Source organism: Centrocercus urophasianus, unplaced genomic scaffold (genome assembly GCF_019232065.1).
Source record: "Centrocercus urophasianus isolate 14NV4802_14NV808 unplaced genomic scaffold, USGS_Curo_1.0 seq_5, whole genome shotgun sequence".
In the NCBI taxonomy this organism is placed as follows: domain Eukaryota; kingdom Metazoa; phylum Chordata; class Aves; order Galliformes; family Phasianidae; genus Centrocercus; species Centrocercus urophasianus.
Genome location: NW_024885088.1, coordinates 8,174,206 through 8,194,913, shown reverse-complemented (window position 1 = coordinate 8,194,913; position 20,708 = coordinate 8,174,206). Strand labels below are relative to the sequence as shown.

Here is a 20,708-nt window from a genome sequence, read left to right as displayed (position 1 = left end):
AACTAAATAAAACAAACTCACAATGACAATAATAATAATAGAGTCTCATCTAAACATTACCTACTTTAAAGATCTGACTACCTGTTTGGCTCTATTACCTCCCAACCAGCCTTTGCAAATACGAAATATATTGAAACTTCTGTCATCTGTGATTAACAGTCAGTTAATTTAGGAAGTATAAAACAGCATGAAGTAATGCCTTTCAGATGTATTACATGCCAGATCTATCATATACAACAATTGTTACCATCAAATGCTAGAATAAACATATACAAAGAATTAAGTCACAGAATCATAGAATGGATTGGTTGGAAGGGACCTTTAAGATCATCTAGTTCCAACCCCCCTGCTATAGGCAGGAACACCTCCCTCTAGACCAGGTTGCTCAAAGCTCCATCCAGCCTGGCCTTAAATGCCTCCAGGGTGGGAGTATCCACAGCCTCACGGTGTAACCTGTTCTAGTGTCTCACCACCCTCAGAGTAAAGAATTTCTTCCTAATATCTAGTCTAAAACTATATTCTTCCAGTTTAAAACCACTTCCCTTCATCCTGTTGATGCATGCCCTTCTAAAATGTCCCTCCCAGTTTTTCTGTAGGCTCTCTTCAGGTACTGGGAGGTCACTATAAGGTTTCTCCACAGCCTTCTCCAGGCTGTAGAGCCCCAACTCTCTCCGTCTGTCCCTGTAGGGCAGGTGCTCCAGCCCTGTGACCACCTTCGTGGCACTTTTCTGGACCAACTCCGCATGTCCTTCCTGTGCTAGAGGCCCCAAAACTGGATGCAATACTCCAGGTCTCCAAGTTTATGCACATTCATAGCACAGAACTCAAGAATAATTTCAGTTAAAAGTCTTAACCTGAAAACTCACACAACTATCCCAGAATCAACACTACACTCCGATTTTCAAGTCAATAGAACTAATAACTGGCTGTTTCTACCATTAAAAAAAAATGTTCACTGACATCTGTACTCCGTATCAGACAAACTTGCACAGTGTGTGCCACAGATAATGTCCTTTGTGTCGTACAAGCCAAAGAAGACAGAAACAATTGGCATTACAAGCAGTACAAGCTTCAAGAAATTAATTTTATCTTGCAGCTTTTAGAAGCGCGACTCACTTTTGTTCTCTAATTTGATTTGACCATATCCAGAAGACAAAATACATGAGTTTTTCTAACAAGTAAAAGGTTATGACTTTTTATCTGTTGCTCTTGAAAACAATAGAGAAATGGACAGATACTTGATGCATGATGCAGACTGTTAAACCTGCTAATGTAAAAATCAGGTTTTGATTTGAAGGCCCTAAAAATTCGTCAAATTTTGGAGCAGGCCTGTAGATACTGAGAGGATTTGTACAACATAAACACACTTCATACAGAACACTTGAAAATGCAAGCATACTGCAAGAAATGAAATGAAATTACCTGAAGTATCTTGTAATGATCTTGATGTGAAATAGCTTTTTCTTTTTTCTCCTTCAAGAAATTCATTTCTTGAACACTATGTTTTTCCAGTAAATATTCTAATTCCTGTAAAGATTACAAAATATAATAAAAGCAGTAAAAATGTTTGTGAGCTGTGAAAATACAGATTTAGGTCATTGTTCCAACTAGCTTCAGTTCTGAAGACAATAACATTTTGTATCATAACATCAGAAGATACTTAAAGTCAAGTATTTCCATATTTCAAGTGGTTTCTGTCTTTCTACAGTTGAAAACCTTAAGTACTTTTAGAAAATGGTTTACTAAAAGGCACCTCCATCTCCAAAATCACTAGAACCTTAATGTAACCAACTCCCAACATGATCCAAATAAATGGAAGGAAAATGGCACTACTGACTACTAATTTCCAAAATTATTTGCTGTACAAAAAGCTAAAGCTTTTTGTAGCTGTTGCTGCTACCAAATGCTTCTCTATAAGTAAGCTGTGGACACCTTTCAGTTGCTCAAGAACAACTATTTTCTCAACCACTGAAGAAGCCAATTTAGAAACAAATGAGCAGCCAAACCACTGGATAGCTATTAAAAAAAAAAAAAAAGTGCCACTGAGAAAGTCAAAAGGAGGACAAAAGGAGCAGGTAGGCTTAGCTCATTCCTGGATGAAATAAGGACAGCATCTGAGATTCAGAGTCTGATTTCAAGCGTAGAGAAACAGACTTTGCAACACTTCTGTATGTATAGCAGGCATGTCCAACCCACAGCCCACGGGCCACATATAGCCTGGCCCAAACTCGTTCTGTGGCCTGCTCCCTCCTCCCTGACACCATCATGGTGGTGGCTCTTCCCCACTGTGTGGCCCAGCCTAGCCCCAGGTGTACGCCCATCACTCAGTCACAATCACACAATCAGTGTGCAGTGGGCACTTTTGAAGCTCAAATCAGCACAAGGTGGGGTGGAGGAAGACAGTGGAGTGCATAGTGCAGCATTAAGGCAAAGAATTATATGCATTTTGGTAATTGGCTATATGCAGCCCTTTGAACAGTGAACAATATGCAACCTTGATTTCTATTCTGACAAAGGAATTTGTCAAAAGGTTTAAAGATTGCTTAGAAAAATCACCATCTTTTTTCATATATTTACAACTACATTTTCAGTTGACGTAAATGCATTACTTGCAAGTTTTCAAATAGAATATACGGAGTTGCAATCAGACATTCAACTCGAAGAAAAATCTGATAATGTCTCTCTACTAGAATTTAATAAGACCTTTCTGATGAGAGAAAAATATCCCTTGCTTCACAATCACACCTTATTCATGCCATCACTTTTTTTTTTGGCAGTACGTGTATTTATGAACAGCTGTTTTTAAGGGTAAAGGACAAGAGTGAAACTCTTTGATGAACAAACACCTTGAGACCTCACTAAGAAGTGCAAACACTTTCAATGCCAGTGAACAAGGTTTGTTAGTTATATAATGTTGTTAAAGTGGCCCAAGATAATTCCTCATCACTCAATGAGGCCCAGAGATGACAAGAGGTTGGACAACCTTATATAAAATAATACTATATAAAAATTTATATATAACATAAATATTATATAATATTATATACGTATTAATATAATATAATATAAATATTATATATAAATATATATAAAATTATATAACAAATAGTGTTTATTTTTTTGTATGTCTCTCTTATGTGTACTCACGCTATTCTTACTTCCCTTTTGGTATGCTCTTAACTTCCAGGAATATCAATTCACAGTAGATCTTCCCAATCCTGTCTTAATTACTCATTTCCACCTTCATTTTTATTTCCAACAAATCACTCCCTTCTTCCCTAGCACACCTTGGTTCCTATTGATGGATAGTATTAAGTATACAACAAATTTAACTTTCTTGTGGTAAGAGATTTGGTCTGAGTTAATGTCTCGAAAACTAGGCAGGAAAAGAAGATGTTGCAGTCACCTGCAGGATCACCTGTGACAGACTGAGGCGTTGCCCAGCCTCTCCCCTGGAAGGTCCTAGAACAACAGACTGAGTATATGTGAACCATGTAATAAAACGTATAAACACCACTGGATGACCACAACTGTCAGCAGAGACCATAGCTGGATCCACTTTTTCTCCTTTTCACTTTACTTTCACTGTTGTAATTCTGTTGAGTCGTAAGCAAATTTGTGATTTATCTCAAGTAATAGTCATTAGTCCTGGTTACCAGAGAATTAAAAAGGTAATCTCACCCTAGCCCACCAAGAGGATAGGACACTTACTCTCTAGCGTGACCTTTGATTTACTCAGATACACAACAACTGTACAACACTCAGTGTGGAAGCAACAGGAATTTAATTACCACATCTCCCAAGAGAAATTTAAAAAAAAAAAAAAGCATTATATTTGTATAGACAGCCAAAGGCACTTCCAACTTCATAGACCACACACACTCCCACAACATTGTTAAGACTTCGTACCATATGATTTTACACTGTGACATTTTGTCTTTCTAAAAACTGGCTCAATTTGGTTATTTTCTCTTAGAGAGCTTTGTAAATGTAAGATTTATTTATTTGTTTGTTTGTTTGTTTGTTACAAAAAAAAGAAACATACCTTTTTAATTTTTAATTTTTCTTCTTCAGCAGCACAAAGATTGATTTCTAGATTTGCTAGAGTTTGTTGAAGGCAGCTCTTTGATTCATTTGTTCTCTGTGTCTGAGCATCATCCGTAGCAATGGATGATGTGACTAAAGACTTATCTTCTGTTAAATTCAAAGAGGCAACTGGAATATCTACTTGAATCTAATTTAGAAGGAAAACAAAATGGTAAAAGAGATAGCAAAGAGAATTTAATATTCCAGTCAAGTTAAATTTCATTTCCAATTGAAATTACATATCTTAATAAATGTAAACAAAGAGGTTATTTATTTGTAATCATACTTTGTTGACATCATACACATGAGAGGGTGCATGGATAATGTGCTAGCCAAAAAGGAAGCTCCAACAATGGCACAGTAGCTAGAAATTCTACACGCATTCAGATCAATTCTTCACATCTCCATTTCTTTTTCAAGAAATACTTTGTAGAATGCTTTTAAGAAGGAGGCTGACATCAGATACTTCCGTTCTGAATGAGGTCAAAATACTAAAAATATGTGAAAAGGGGACAAGAGTGAAACAAAAATCATTGGTCTCAAAGCATCAGGCTTGCAGAGAAAAACTCTCCATGGATTAGTCACTCCTTGTTTTTCATCCAATGAAGAATACAAACAGTAGCCATAGAAAGTGAAGTGATTAAATAGATTTTAATTAAAATCAGAATACATTTTTTTAGCCAAAATAAAAATACTGAGAGTACACCAACAGAGTAAGAGTAACTGAGACGTCTTCAACAGTTAGCTAATGCTATTTCTGTAAACCGCACAAGTGCAAGAACTGAAACAGAGGCCTCTTGAATGTACTACGTAAGACAGAGAGTACATTAACGATACCATACTTTCAGCAAAGCATAAAAATAAATTAGGCAAAATTTTAAATGTTTCATGGTACAACTAACAGAAGATACACCTTCATTTTTTTTTCCCAATTGAAAAAAAACCACCGAACACCTTACTTGTTTGTATAGCTGCAGAGGAATTTCAAAGGAAAAAGCTAGTACATTAACTTCAGCTACCTTTTGTTTTCTAACAACTTTTTGAAAGCTAACAGCACTTGAGATTTAGTTGGGGTAGCAAAGGAACATCTCAGTATGTTTTTTAGGAGAGGACTGAATGGTATGATGTAGTCCATTCCCCTAACACATTTTATTAAAGCAATCACTAAAGTAATCAACCGACTTTTTCATTACTAGATTCAATGAAAAACAAGCAAAAATAGCAGAGACCTTGACTGTACAAGAATGTGTAAGAATCCAGAATATACAACAGGCAGAAAGAAATCTGCAGTTTGTTCTCTCAATTCACTTTCTGTCAGAAACAAAGAGGATCTAGATTTGGCCTGGAACCCCCAAAATAAGGACAAGGACCTGTTATCCAAAGTCAAGAGAAGGCCAAAACCATGATGAAAGGGCTGGAGCACCTCTCCAATGGAGTCAGGCTGAGAGAACTGAGCTTGTGCAGGCTGGAGAAAAGAAGGATCCAATGAGACAGCCTGGAAGTATTTAATGGGGACCTACAGGAAAGATGGGGAGGGACTCTTTTAACAAGAAGTGTAGTGATAGGACAAGGGGTAATAGTTTCAAACTAGAATGAATTATTTACTCAGAGGGTGGTGGAGCACTGGCACATGACGCCCAGAGAAGCTATGAATATACCTCACCCCTTGGAAGTGTTCAAGGCCGGGATGTATGGGGTTTGGGCAACCTGATCCAGTGGGAAGTGTTCCTGCCCAGGTTGGGTAGGGCTGAAATTAGATGATCTTTAAGGTCCCTTCCAAACCAAATAATTCTGTCACTCTTTGATTCTCTGAATTTAAGAGAAAAAAATAAAATTCATTCTAATTAAGGGGAAAAATAAATATTAATTCTCTAACTGTAATATCACTTAAGAATTAAACAGAAGTATATCTTTACAGATTTAACAGTAATATATATATGCACACACATATATATATATGTACAGAAATTTTTGCAATCAGTTCCTATTTTCATTTCTAGTACTATAAACAGGCCTTTAATATACCTATCAATCTTGCAGTCCATACCAAACCAGTATGAAATCTCCAAATTGGAAGACTTACACACTATTCTCCTATGTCCCAAACTCCTACGGAATCAAAAGTTTACTTGAGAATCTAAATCACAAAAATCAAAGGGCCAGCATTTGCTCTTAAAGCACAAACTAAATTTGTATAGAAAAAATGTAATGCTCAGGTATTTAATACATCAAGTTACCCTGTTGAAATACAGATTGCGATTGCTGTTTTACCTGTTCTTCAAGAACAGCTGAGTTTATCACATTGTTGGCTGTTTGAATAGATGTTGCCACATTATCACTTGATGAAGTGAATGAGTCAGAAGGATCCAGGAAGGATGAAGGCACACAGTGCTCCAGAAGAACATCAGGAGAAACATTCTGAGCTATATGGACTTCAAACTCTAATGCAAGAAATAGAAACAGAAAAACAACAAACAACTTGAAGATGCATTCAAAAATTATGTTTCTGAAATCTAAAATTTCACAATAGCAAAAAGTTTAAGGATTCATAGTCAAATAAGACTATGTAACTTTCACAAACTAATTGTGCTGAAATGTAACTCCATACAAAGTTTGTTTATTTTTAAGTACTACCATGTTAACAACATGCAAATTTATACAGTCACACTAAATTTAGACTTGTAATTTACAAAGAGGTTTCAGGAGGCAACTGCCATCCTTACCTATTGTCTCTTCTCAGAGCATTTTAGTTTTAGCATGATCTCAAATCACTTTAATTCAACTGTAAAAACATATTTGCTAGTTCTTAACTTTCATAAATTTTTACCAAGACACTTGATAAAAGCAAGTATTCATTTTAGAACAGATAAAAAAAATAACAATATAGTTATCTTTTGATAACAAGTTGGTAATTTTACAGCTAGTAAAGCAAAAATGTAATTAAATATTGGTGCGAGTTCTTTCATAGCAATTGCCATTTATGCTGCAAGAAAAGGAAGAGAGGATATTTACCAACCCTGCACTACAGAAACTGGAGTGCTTTTACGACAGATTCAGATACACACTAAGTAAAAAGAAATCCTTGCTTACTTTCTTAATTTAACAACAAAATCCTATGATCTTTCATTTTCACAATTCTGCCCATACACGATGTTTCTGTGATTAAAACTGTTAGCACAAACACAAAAACCTAGTGCAACACTGATTCCCAAGTTGTTACCATCCATACTTTGGTTATGATTACTAGAATACAGCCACTGTTCAAACAAATAATTTATCACAAAAGTAAAAAACATGAGACTGGGACACATAAGACAGTTTTTCAAATTACACAGTGTTTTCTTTTTTTGTGGAACTTTTATAATCAAGTTGAGCTTTCAGTGACTTTAAATAATAAAAGTTTCAAATTTTGAGGAGAAAGAAAAAAAAAACAAAAAATAAATTCAAAATATTCTCAATTCCTCAACTGTCAAAACAAAGCCTGGAAAACAAGGAGCAACAAATGATACCCACTCTGAACACTACGGTTTCAACTAAAACACATGATCCACGTGATCTTGCAGAAGACAAGGAATAAAGGAAAAAGGACAAGGAAAAACCTCTGAGGTATTTTTTTTTTTTCCCTCCCAACAAAGCTTTTGCTTTCAGCAGCGTGGACTCATCATTCTAGGAAAACCTAATTAATATTAGCTATGTCTGTAATTCAAATTCAAGCTCTCAACATTTTTTTTTTTTTTTTTTTTTTTGTATTTAACAGGTGATATGAAATTGAATTAGTATTTTAGTTCAGCTTAAAACATCCTTATGAAGATCACCCTTCAATCCTGAATAATATTATGCTTATGTTTCTTAAATTATTATGCTTATGTTTTGTACTCCTAGATTGTGAGTGTCTTGCTGTGTTTTCTCTCCAAGAGATCCTGAAGTGTTTAACATCCCTCAGAGGGCTGAAGTAAGCTGAAGAAGGCTTCAGTTACAGCAGGCAAAAGCAGCAATGTCAGCTGTTTTGGTCTGCCCATTAATCCAGACTCATAAATTCATGACTGACTGCCTACCCCAAAACAGAGTTCTGTGCCTTCCAGCTACTCTCTTACAGAAAAGGATACTCCCTGCCCCAGCTTTCGATTCTTAAAGGGCCTACCCTTCATCCATTCCAACATTTTAGTCATTCGAGCTATCTCCATTTTGTCTGTGATCCCAATGAGATCACAGTTCTGCACACAGCCTTCTAATTGCTCCAGTTCGATCATCACATACTGTGTTTCAGTGTAGCAGACACTTCAGAGAGGCCCCGTTAGTACTGATTTCTCGAAATAGAAATGAGAGCTCTGCTAATAACTACACGCATTATGTGTGCATACCTGGGGTGATCCCAGTTCAACATCTTTTCTATTTCCATCTACTCAGACCCTTTGCTTGTCACTCTGTTCACCATTTCCTCACATAGTCACTCCTCCCCATCTCCTAGTTTAAAATTTCATGAACTTGTTTTGCTTTTATTTTTTTCAGGTTCACATATTACTGTTAACAAACATGAAAAAGAATTTACGCCATATCGGTTCAGAATACAGCCTGCATTACAGATTAAAACTAAACTTTCACTTACATCATCTGATAATTCACCTGCATACAGGTACAAACAGGGTTTTTCTTTCAGAGTAACAAAATTAAGACTTACAAAAGGAAAACAGATTGGTTCCTAACAGTCTACATGCATTGCTCTGAGAGTAATAAGCCTTATTTGTGTTCATGGAAATTGCAACAGATACAAAGAGCACTGTTTGATGGAACTAACAAACTTTGTAACTGTTTCTCAGCTGTTTCACCAACATTAGATACATGTTTTCGTCAACGATGAACAACAGCCTGTACAAAGAGTCTGTACACTGTGTTTATAAAAATCTACATGGCTGTCCAGAAGGTGGTTTATCTTTCACATTGCTGTCATAACAGCTGAAATGCACCATCCACCTCTGAAACCCACCACTCATCACCTCACTGTGCTAACATCCACTGTTTGGCCTCCATAAACATTCAGCAAACATCAATGAATGCCAGTGGGTGCCATTTTTCTGCATGGAGGAATTCAGTGACACAGCTTTGCTTCATACGCACTACCACATCAAACATCATTTCGTCAGACTGATCCTCTGCTGTCACCTGTTGCATGGCAGAAAAATGTAATGGAATACTGGTGGGAAGGTTAAATATCTACTACCATACCACCAACATCTGCCTCTGACATTGTGAGCCAATATAATAAAATGGGAGGCATTACATTTAGATCAGCCTTCATTCTCAGCCCTTGCAACAAACCCTCCATACTCAAAATTGAGAGTTTTCTTTTAGTAAAGCAGTTCCTTTTTTTGTTTTGTTGTTGTTGTTGTTGTTGCTTTAAATCCATGATTGACTTAAGGGCCAATCAGAATTTTAATTGGATAAACTATACTTATCTTTCTCACTTGTATTCCTCAATAAAGTGCAACTTTGAGAAGTACAACTTCTGAAAATAATTACTCAGAAACATTCTTATGCCAATCTTTCACTCTCATCCACTATTTTATTGCATATATACACTCATGCACTAGCACTTACAATGAACAGAGAACAGTAATACATTATTAACAATTTCAACCCTGGGCTTTCTATTTATTGTTTTTCAAAATCAATACCTGTAGGAAATGCTGCCCATGGAATAGCAGGAGATGTAGTCTGCTTGTCACCATTTCCACACTCATAGCTCTCTGCTGCCTACAAACACAGAAAAAAAAAATTATACGTTTTATAAAATGCTATACATATAAAAAAAGTTTAAACTTATTTACCAAAGTTTTCATATAGTAGACAGGAAAGTAAGTTTCTAAGCAATTTATCTAATTGCACTGAGCATGCATCTTACTGTCAGAAAACTATAGAGTTGAATCAAATATAAATAATCTATGGAGCACGTACAAGGAGAGCGTGTTAGAACTAGAGAACTAAAAACTCTCAGTCAGCAACATAAAAATGTCTGAGCAATGAAGCAATATAAATGTAGTAGTATAATAGAGCAGATACATGGTATGTATAGAAGTATGAGAGACATGTTTATCGTTGAACAAATATGAGCTGTGTTTAACAAACAGAAATTTAGTTTAAGAAGATTGATGATACTTGAGAATACACTGCTTAGGAAGTTAAAGATTAAATAAAATCTATTTGTCATCCCTGACTTCAGTACAACTCCAGAATAAAATATTAGTTTGCATTACTAAAGTATGTAACTATTAATTTGACATTTTCATGAAGTTAACAAAATTAACAGAAGCACAGGTGTAATATATTTCTTGAAAATAATACTGTCAGAACTGTTTTCACATAAACAGTTAGGTTTCAAAATTAAATCAACATACCTCAAATCCCCCAAAATCATCATCATCCATTTTTCAACAAGTACTACAGTATGGTAGAAATCCTGATTTAAAAACAAAACCAAAATCACCAATTATTTACATCCTGTTTACAACGCAATACACTGCAGGAAAATGAATACACTTCATTGGTCAGTTTCATAAGACAAATGTCTCGCAATCAACTAATTTTATGATCAACTAGGAGTCAAAAGAAAGAAACCTGACTCCTATATTGTTATGTATAATAACTCAGTTAATATACTGTACTGTTATGTATAATAACTCAGTTAAATGACAGATGGATAAATACTTGGATATAAATTCCTAGCTTATCTACTGTGCTCTTCCTAACCTTATCACCTTCACATTCAGAAAAGAGGATTCAGTCATTCAATGCTCAACTCCAACTCCACAAGCCATCTGCAATCACCCCAATGTACAAATTACACAAGACATCAAGAGTCCTATAAAAAAGAAATTTAAAAAAATTCACAATGAGGTTACAAGGGCTACAGCTGCAAATTTCCTTTAAGAAGCAAATTTTTATTGATACAAGTAAAAAAAAGTTTGAACTTTTAAAGTTGAAATATGAAAATCTTCAAGAGAAAAGATAAGCGCAATACTGAACTTCTCAAAATAAGACAGTAACAAATGCTTTTTAAGATGGAAAAATGGGAAAAATTAATTTTAAAGTTATGTCTATTGCTCTGAAACATAGCAGTCAATTCTCTACTAACAGCAACACAATCCAGTTTATCTGAATATTAAAAAAAAAAAAAAAACAATTTCAGACCATTAGATTCTGAAATAAATTATTTTCTTAATAATGAACACAACTCAATTTAATGATACAGAAAAATATGCAGTATAATTTACAGCTCTGTGATCAGGAATTAAAATATAAAAAACTGTCTACTCTTAAGTTGCTTTTCCAAATCAGTACTGTAATTAAATCAAATATGTTTCCTGCTTTTCCTATTTATTCTTAGCTGTCAGCACAAACTGCAGTTCAGAAAAATCTTGCAGTGAATTTCTGGAAATCTTTTTGCTACCACAGAGGTCCTTCTCTAGGTTTCATGCAGGGGTTGATTTAGATTTTACAAACTGATCAGCATTTTTGAGTTGTAGCCCTAAATTCTGTGGTATTTTGAAATATTTATAGTTAAGCTGACATTCCTTTTACAAAACTGCAAGATAAGTTGGGTTACTTTCATTAGCAACGTAAGATATACATGGCTGTTCATGGAAGGGTATTATACAGTGAAAAAAAAACTCACCATGATATGCAAATGAAGGATACAAAAAGACTTTTTTTTTAATGTCAAAACACTTGCAAAGTTAATTGACTTCAGTTTATAGGATGGTGAAACTTAATACTACAAAAGCACATCTTCAGAAACAGAAGAATTCAAAAGGTTTGGAGGACATCTCCAGATTTCTGTCAAATTGGATACGTTCAGTTTATATCCTCTGCTGAAAAACACTACCAGGAAAAGCTTAAATAAACATCTTCCGAACTTTAACATATTTATTTCCAAGTTCTTATTGATAAATTTCAATTAAATCACTATTGAAATGTAAGTAGATCTGGTTGAACTAAAAAAGAACATGATCCAATATTTACTTTTGATTTTCAGAACTACACATCTTTTAGGGACTGCAAATGTTTAGTTTGCTTCTGAGGGAGAAGGTGATTGGGTATTTTTCCAGTCAGCGTTAATCTTAATTGGTCCAACATTCATGCATTCTGTTAACATTCAGAACTTTAATATGCTACTGAAAAATATGAAATATGCAAAGATAAATCACAGCAACAAAAGAGAAATTGGAACAGCACTGCAAAATCAAGGCAGCCATGTATAAATGAGAAAGTGAACATACAGTAATAAGTGGCATTCCAAGACAAGTTGGCAACTATAAAATTTAACCTGATCTGATCTTTAATCTGAGGTACGGAAAGGAATCTGAAAATTCTGGATGAATTATTTTTACTATAGAAGGCTGCTATGTTAAATGAGCCCTCCTCTTGATTTAAAAAGAGCTTCATTGTGGAAAAGAATGTAAATTTCTACATACATAAAATCATAAGAACACTCAATAATTGCATTCTGTTTAATTTGAATTAAAATGTACAATAGTAATAGTTTTTTTGGCATTAATGATTATTGAAGTACTTCTAGTTTCATTTAACCCTGCATACAGCCTGATCTACTTTGCAACAGAAATTTTTTTTAATATACTTAACACAGTTGATTCAGCTAACAAAAATGTTTCTGTGAAAAGGTGAAACAGCTTTTTTAACTCTTACTTTTATTGATGTGCTTGGAAAAGTCCAAACTAAGTGCTGTAGAATAAACTCAGTCTAAAAACATGTTCCTGAAATATATCTAATACTTTCAGTGTGTGACATACTTTCAGAAGGATTGTGAGGCCCCGCTTTCACGGTCTGTATTCGTACTGAAAATCAAGATCAAGCGAGCTTTTGCCCTTCTGCTTCAGTGTGGCTTAGTACCTTAACAAGGGCTTATAAAGCTACGTAATAGCAAAGTTCTAAACCTATTCAAAGAAACAGCATTCTTGTAGCAATCAAAGCTAAAAATCTTAAGAAAGGCAAAAGATATTTTATCTACACTATGCATGTCATGGCTTCAGGTGCGATAGGCTATACTAGAAGTTACTTCAAAGTACCACATTCCAAATAGCAGATTTTCTCACCACAGAGCAAGAGATACTCTCTTTTTCTCAGAACCAGTTGTTAAATCTCAACGGGATAAAATACATTCCACATTTAGTACCATGTTTTATAACACTAACTGGAAGAAATTCAGAGAAATTTTGGAAAGGCACACTGAATTAGAGAAGTCGGGCTGAGGGAAGACAAACAAGAATCTATAAAATATGAAAGATAATATTCAAAGAACAACACCGATCAATTAATTTAATTTATCATCACATTCACCACTTCTGTGCAGTAAGAACAGATGTCTCTGTAGGAAAAACATGTATTAAACATTAGCAAGAATTTCCAAAAAGGCAACAACAAACCACAACAAGAACACTTCTAAGAACTTAGAGATACATAAAATAGAATTAAGTCACTTTTCACACACACACTTATTCTTATTGGGTCCACCATCTTTACATTACGTTTTACATATAGTATTCATAATTTTGAGATCATCATCAGACTTGTCTTGACTTAACACTACCTTGCTTCACAAATTTTAGCAGGCATTTCTTGGCTGTTTGGCTAGCACAATTTTGAATCGTGCCTCATATAATCTAAACGGAACACAGGAAAAAAACTCCCAAAGAAATCCAAGAAGTATCAACGGTGTTTTCCACGTCCAACTGCTAATCCACTGATTTCCAAGTCTTCAGAGATTCCATATGAATTGTAGTCTAAATGGTCAATTGGCTAGGAAGGATCCCTTGCTATACAGAAAATGCATTAATACGCTTAAAGGCACCTCTGCTTTTGAAAAAAAGGCTAAGCTTCTGGTCTGTAAAAAAAGAAACACTAGCCTGCCTACATATTTTGTTTAATGAAGACAAAAAAAAAAATGAAAAATCAGAATGTAACTGCAAATTTAGCAGGTATATGAGTAAGCAATGTATAGACCAAGCCCTAATGAACTTGGACAAAAAACATTTCAGAAATTCAGTGGTTGACAAGTTCACTTTTGTTAAAGTCTTAGTATAAGAATTATTATTACAAGACACTGTCTTTCCAAACGCATATTACTTCTTGCATAAAACTTTTCTTTCCTTATAGACTGGGAACAATATTTCACAGAATCATAGAATCATTTGAATTGAAAGAGACCTTTAAATGTCACCTAGTCCAACTCCCCTGCAACTGGAGGGGCATCTACTGCTAGATCAAGTTGCTCTGAGTCCCCTACATACAGTCTAATCTCGAACATCCCCAAGGACGGGCCTTCCATCACCTCTCTGGGCAACCTGTTCCAGAGCTTCATTATCTTTATTGATAAGAACTTCTTGCCCGTTATCATCTCCCTGTCTTCCAAGTGTCTTAGCACGGCTTCCAGAAAGATACGCTCAACGACCTTCCCTGGCACTGTGGTGAGGCTTACAGATTGGTAGTTCCCCGAGTCATTCTTTCTACCCTTCTAAAAAATGAGTGTGACATTGTCTTTTCCCCAGTCACCAGGGACCTCACTTGACTGCCACAACTACCACTGAGAGTGGTCTGGCAACTACCTCAGCCAATTCCCTCAGGACTCTGGGATGCATCTCATCAGAATCCATAGATTTATGGATGTTTAAGTTCCTTAATTGGTTGCAAACTTGATCTTTGCTCTCAGCAGGAGAGACATCACTTCCAGAGTTCCCACCTTTTGAATGATCCACTCAGGGAGTATATGAAGAGCAGCTGCCAGTGAAGACTAAGGCAAAAAAAGGTTTTGTGGCATCAGAATTGAAAAGATTACATTAAGTGCTGACAACCACAGAACAATTAAAAAAAAAGACAATAAACCAAACCAAACAACAAACCTGAAACAACAACACACAGTCTTACCATGACTAAATGTGATCTCTCAAAACATGCCTGTTACTGGAATTAAGTACCTGTAAAATTAGGTAATAAGGAATCAACCTCCAAAATGCAGACTCACAGAAATTATGGTTGGAAAAGACACAGGAGGTAACCCATGCAATTTCCAAAACATTAGTTCTCCAGACAGTCACGTCCTACAAGGGCTTCAGAAATTACTCCCAGAGTCACACTTCTGTGAAAAGAAAGCTTTTCAAGGATTACAGAGATGTAAGCCCCTGCATTTTCATTAAATAGTGGATTTTATTATCAAGTTTGTATGAAGCAAATCATACAATAATTCAGACCAGAAGGGATCTCAGCAGGTCATCTAGTCCAACTGCTTGCAAAAAAGCATGGTCAACAATGATAAGTTTGCTCAGGACATTCTCTACGACTGCTAACAATGCATGATGCAAGTATTCAAATTTGAAGGGTCTGTAACACAAGTGTTACAAGGAGTAGCCGAGAGAACTGGGACTGCAGGAAGCTCAGAGGACACCTTATTGCTCCCTACAGCTAGCTGAAAGGAGGATGCAGCAAGGCAGGAGTTAGCCTCTTTTCCCAGATAACTAGCAATAGAACAAGAGTATTGGCTTTAAGTTGTGCCAGGGGATCTTCAGGTGGGATATTAGGAAATACTACCTCTCACAGTGCTAAGGTATTGTAACAGGCTGCCCGGGAGGGTGGTTTCACTTTCCCTGGAGGGACAGAAAGAAAAGGGTAGATGTGGCACTGAGTGACATGGTTTAGTGGGTATGGTGATAATAGATTGATGGCTGGTCTAGATAACCTTAGTGGTTCTCCAACTTTAATGGTTCTATGATTCTATGAAATACAGACGTGTACATATCTGAAATGCTCACAGGCACACAAAACACAGCCACAGCACTCAATCATCAGCTTAACACTCATCATGAGAACTTGGTGAAATCAAAGTCATGTTTTTATACACAGGAAGATGTGTAGACTTTCACAAAGAATAAGACAGAAAGAAAAAAAAGTAATATGGGAGAAAAAGCCCCCTCCTTCCCAGTCCAACTGTTTGGAGGAGAAGGAATGTTGTAATCCCTCCATAAATCCTGGTATTCTTCAAATCCAGAAATCAAGATTAGTAGAGATTCAAATGTTGAATTTAAAAATTTTTCATTTGTCTAACTCTATAAGAATTCAAATGAATCGAGTCCTGATCTTTAAGTCAAATTTAAATTTGCTTTGATAACAGAAACAACTAATTTTGCCAGGTACATTCTACGAGCCACCATTAACTGGGCCATAATTTTGAGAAAGCAGCTCTCTTAGTTGCATAATTTTGTACACTTCAAAGGAACAACTTAGAAAGCATGCAACTTTTAGTGTTGCTTTTTTTTTTTGGAACTTCCAATTCTGAAATTCGCCTTGCAGCAATGTTGTTTGTCATGAAAAGCTTTTGCAAACTTTAAAATCACCTAACCAGATACAGTAAAAATGAACTGGAAAAAATTCCTACAAAGATAAAATGTACATTCTGCATTAAAATTTTAGTATTTATCACTTGTTTCTGGGAAGTAAAGTATGTATGTGACCAGAGGCAAACTTCAACGAGACCATGAGGAATAACAATTTGGGAAATTTTACTGCATTCCAAATATAGTAAACGCAGTGTTTAAGGAATGAGAATCTTTATCAAAAATTACACTGGACTTCCCTGAGAAATTAACAGTTCAAGACTAAAGCATAACTAATAAATTAGTAATATGATAGGAAATTAGGATGATTATTTCATCTGATATTCTCAAAATGCTTCTACAATTAGGTACTTCAATTTCAGTACTCATTAATCAATCTTGGATAAGCTAGAGTTTTTTTTATGAGCTCTATAGACTGCTGGCTAGAACATTAGGATGATATTTTAAAAAGAAATACAAGTTTTTGTAATTTCAGAGAACAAAGTGTCCAAACAAACCTAGAAATTCAATTAAGTTTTCTACTGTTAAGAATGCAGGGGGTCTTATTGTTCTCAGATAAAACCAGCACATTAAGGAATGTGACAGTAACAGGCAAACATTAATCTGCATCAAATAACATATGCAAAGTATTTGTTAATCTATTCCAAGAGCAAATTTAAGATTCATAACAAACAGCCAATAACAAAAAAACATTATACCTCCTAGGTCTTTTAGTCGGGAGTCAAGCCCTGAACAAAAGGTGCAGAGCCTGTAAGAAACAAGAGTCTACGTTATATGTGTGATGTGATTATTTCATATCTAGCTTCATAACTCATTTTGAAATAACACTACTTTTGAACAACTCAGTGCAGTATGTAATAAAATAGAAGATGCAGAAGTTGCATTTACATCAGTTTCATGTAACAAGAACATCTTGTGTAATCTTGAGGACTTCTATAACTATCTTTCACAATTTTACTTTAAGAAACATTTTCAGAACAATGAAGCACAGCATAGGATTAAACACTAAAATATACACCTTTATAAGCATAATAAGGGTGGACAAAAATCTTAGTAACTATATACAATCATTAACTGAACAAAAACTTTTTTTACTCTTTCCTTGGATATAGTTCTTATTAAAGAAATTAAAATAAAACTTTTATTCATGAATCATATTCGACTCAGTTCTGTGGCATCACTCTGAGTACTCTCTGCACTTCTGGTCCCCACAATACAAAAAAGACTGTTGAAGTTCTTGAAAGCACCCAAAGGAGAGCATCAAAGCTGGTAAGAGGGTTACCAGCATGTATGTCCTTGAGGAGACGCTGAGGATACTTGGGCTGTTCAGTCTGGAGAAGCTGAAAGAAGATCTCATTGCTTGCTGCAGCTTCCCTGACTGGAGAAAGCAGAGGTACCAGGCAACTCCTACTCCTGAGAACTGATGGCCACATGTGTGGGAATAGCACAAAACTGTTCCAGGAGAGACTCAGACCAGGCATTAGGAAAAATGCCTTTACTGTGGAGGCGGTAAACTATTGGAATAGGCTTGCTAGTGAAGTGTTGATGTACCATGCCACTTAGCTTTCAGGAGGCATTTAGATAACGCCCTCATTAATATGCTTTAACTTTTGGTTAGCCATAAAGTGGTCAGGAAACTGGACTTTTCTTTGTAGGTCTTTCTAAAATCAACTGGGAGCAAAAGGAAATTACTAGCGGGGGTAAACAACTTTCCCTAGATGCCCAACTGTATATGTAAAACTAAATACAAAGCTACCCAAAAAGCTACTGTAAATGTGAAACTACCACATATGTGGTGTGCATTTAAGTACAGGAAAGACCAAATATAAATTGAAACTGAAGCATTTTCTCATTTTCTCCTGGATCAATAAGAAGGTGTCAACTCTAGGCCAATGTCTAAAATAATACTCTATTTGTGATTCAGAAATAGTTGCAAAGCTTTACTTCAGAGTATTTCCTGAGTTAGAGATCTACCACACAGATGTACCATTTTTGACTCTGTATTAGACCACAATCCATGAACCACATGGGAACTCCTTGCCCAATCTTAAGTACTCAGGATTATATCATACCACAGTGATACTTCAAATTAAGAGGTTGAATGAAGAGAAGGTCTGTATAGTTTGGCTTCTAAATGCCTTTGTCACCGAGATCTACGTCAGGAAAAAAACAGAAAACAAAACAAAAAAAAAAAACATAACTCACTAACAAGACAAGGACAGACTTAACTCCAGAGGGTTACCTCCTGACAAAAGCAATTTTAGTGACCATATTTACTTAATCACTGAGGATTTTACCTGCCGTGAGTCTTGGTCAGCTATTCCCAACTTTAAGAACTTAGTGCTTTAAAAACAAACAAGCAAAAAAACCCATTTCATTGCAGGTATCTGGATACAAATGAAGACCATTTTAACTCCAGAGAAAGGATCTGTATAGTACTGCCATTCATCTCAACAAATAATGGTAACTTTCTCAGAATACTGAATTCTAACCATTCAAGACGTTATAGAAAGGCCTTCAAAGGTTTCCAGTCTTCACCATGATCAGTTTCTGTGACCAGACCACAAACTTTGGTTTTATCATAAAATAATCAACCACTTGAATAATTTTTAAAACTATTTAATGTCCCCTATAAGCCTTCTGCACCACAAACATCTTTTAACTTCAAAAGACACAGAATTTATAAAATATACACAAACTTCTGTGTTAAGTTCAGTAAAGCTGATACAATGAAAATATGTTGTGTTTTCTGAAAGAAAGGAACGCTAACACCAGCACAAGACATTGTTAGAATTAAAGAGCATTTCTGTTTTTCACAGCCAGGCATATACCTGTAATTAATCAAGTCCAGACCAACGATCTGTAACCTTGCTTCAGATGACTGACAATTTGAATCCTGGAAATATGTCTGTATTCTATAAATAGCTAAGAAAAGCTTGACTTGTCTACCTTTAACTAGGTAGCACAGATCAGTCAGTAATCGCCCTGTAAACACTTGAGCAAAAGTGAGCACACTAGGTTCTAATGACTCACACTCAAACCATACTAGGGACCGTAAAATTTTACAGAGTTCTCTTAGAGATGGACTGGTATCAGACTTACACAGGAACAGGACAAGATGCACAGGAGAAATGCTGGAATAGTGAAAATTCTGACCTACTATTGCAATGGGTAGCCCATAAACAGTGTTGGCTCTTCATTCCTTGACATACTCAGAATTGAACAAGTCTCTGAACAACCTACGCTTTGTCCTCCTTTAAGCAAAGTTTTGGACTAGGAAACCTCTACTTCCATGTATGATCTAAGAATCAATACTTTCAGTTTTATTAAGAACAGTACAGCTAGGAAATGTATTGAATCACAGAAGCAAAGGCTGTAAAAAATAAAAATTAAAATTAAAAGAGATCATTCTCCAGTTAAATTATACTAATAACAACCAATATCTGTTCAAGAGCATTTTAGAATTGGGTTTGTTAATGACAAGTGAACAAACATCCAGAGAAGAATGGAAGGGAAAGTATATCTAGAAGTCTCCACAGACACAGCGGGGGCCACAAACAGCAAAATCCAAGTGAAATATTTTTATCGTGACTTCATAAAACAGTCTTGAGTAAATCTCTTAAAACAAAGATATTTCCTGAGGAAGGATGAGGTGATGCTAGCATGAAAAAATGTTTTACAAGTAAAAGTGCGTAACGAATATTTGTTATCTGGAGGTAATAGAAGACTTGGTTTATTGATTAATTTGCTCAAAATCTTTCAATTTGAACTGTGATTAGTTCAAAACTCTCAAAAAAGTTCATTAACTTGCACAATTCAACTGTGAACAAGGAAGCACATCTACAAATAGCAATTCTTTTTTTTTTAATTATTATTTTTTTAAAGTTCACATTTCATAACAATTTGGCTCGAAAAAAACCTAATTTTAAGATTCAGCAATCTCTATCTATGTTTTACTCTTGGTCTTCACAGACACAGTGCTTTGTTATTTCATGTTTCTCCTAAAAGAAGAGCTGTATTTCAAAACCAGACAGTAAAGAGTTCATGCAATTGGACACTTCGACTGTACGTTTACTTTTTGTAAATTGCTTACTCAGGTGACACAACTTTTTTACTTGGAAGGAAATAAATAACTGGTACTAAAGCATCTACAGTTAAGGATTTTGGAATACAAGGACACACAGGTTCTTCCATAACCTAAGACAAACCTAAGAAATTGAGGCT

The 20,708-nt window shown here is 35.4% G+C and overlaps 1 protein-coding gene across 7 annotated transcripts in view; it reads right to left on the bottom strand.

Moving 5' to 3' along the window:
- CCDC91 (coiled-coil domain containing 91) overlaps positions 1-20,708 on the bottom strand; it is a 142,234-nt gene that overhangs the window by 103,437 nt on the left and 18,089 nt on the right. For 4 of the 7 annotated variants that reach the window (XM_042835010.1, XM_042835005.1, XM_042835011.1 and 1 more), the window contains exons 2-7: positions 17,183-17,232; positions 10,479-10,540; positions 9,759-9,837; positions 6,358-6,527; positions 4,046-4,234; positions 1,423-1,527 (exon numbers count right to left, since the gene is read on the bottom strand). In XM_042835010.1, the coding sequence (XP_042690944.1) occupies positions 1,423-1,527; positions 4,046-4,234; positions 6,358-6,527; positions 9,759-9,837; positions 10,479-10,508 (573 nt within the window). In that variant the 5' untranslated portion in view covers positions 10,509-10,540; positions 17,183-17,232. Of the gene's footprint in view, positions 1-1,422; positions 1,528-4,045; positions 4,235-6,357; positions 6,528-9,758; positions 9,838-10,478; positions 10,541-10,830; positions 10,943-11,755; positions 11,936-17,182; positions 17,233-18,471; positions 19,005-20,708 lie in introns of those variants that run through there. The other 3 variants (XM_042835008.1, XM_042835007.1, XM_042835009.1) reach the window with 3 other exon arrangements.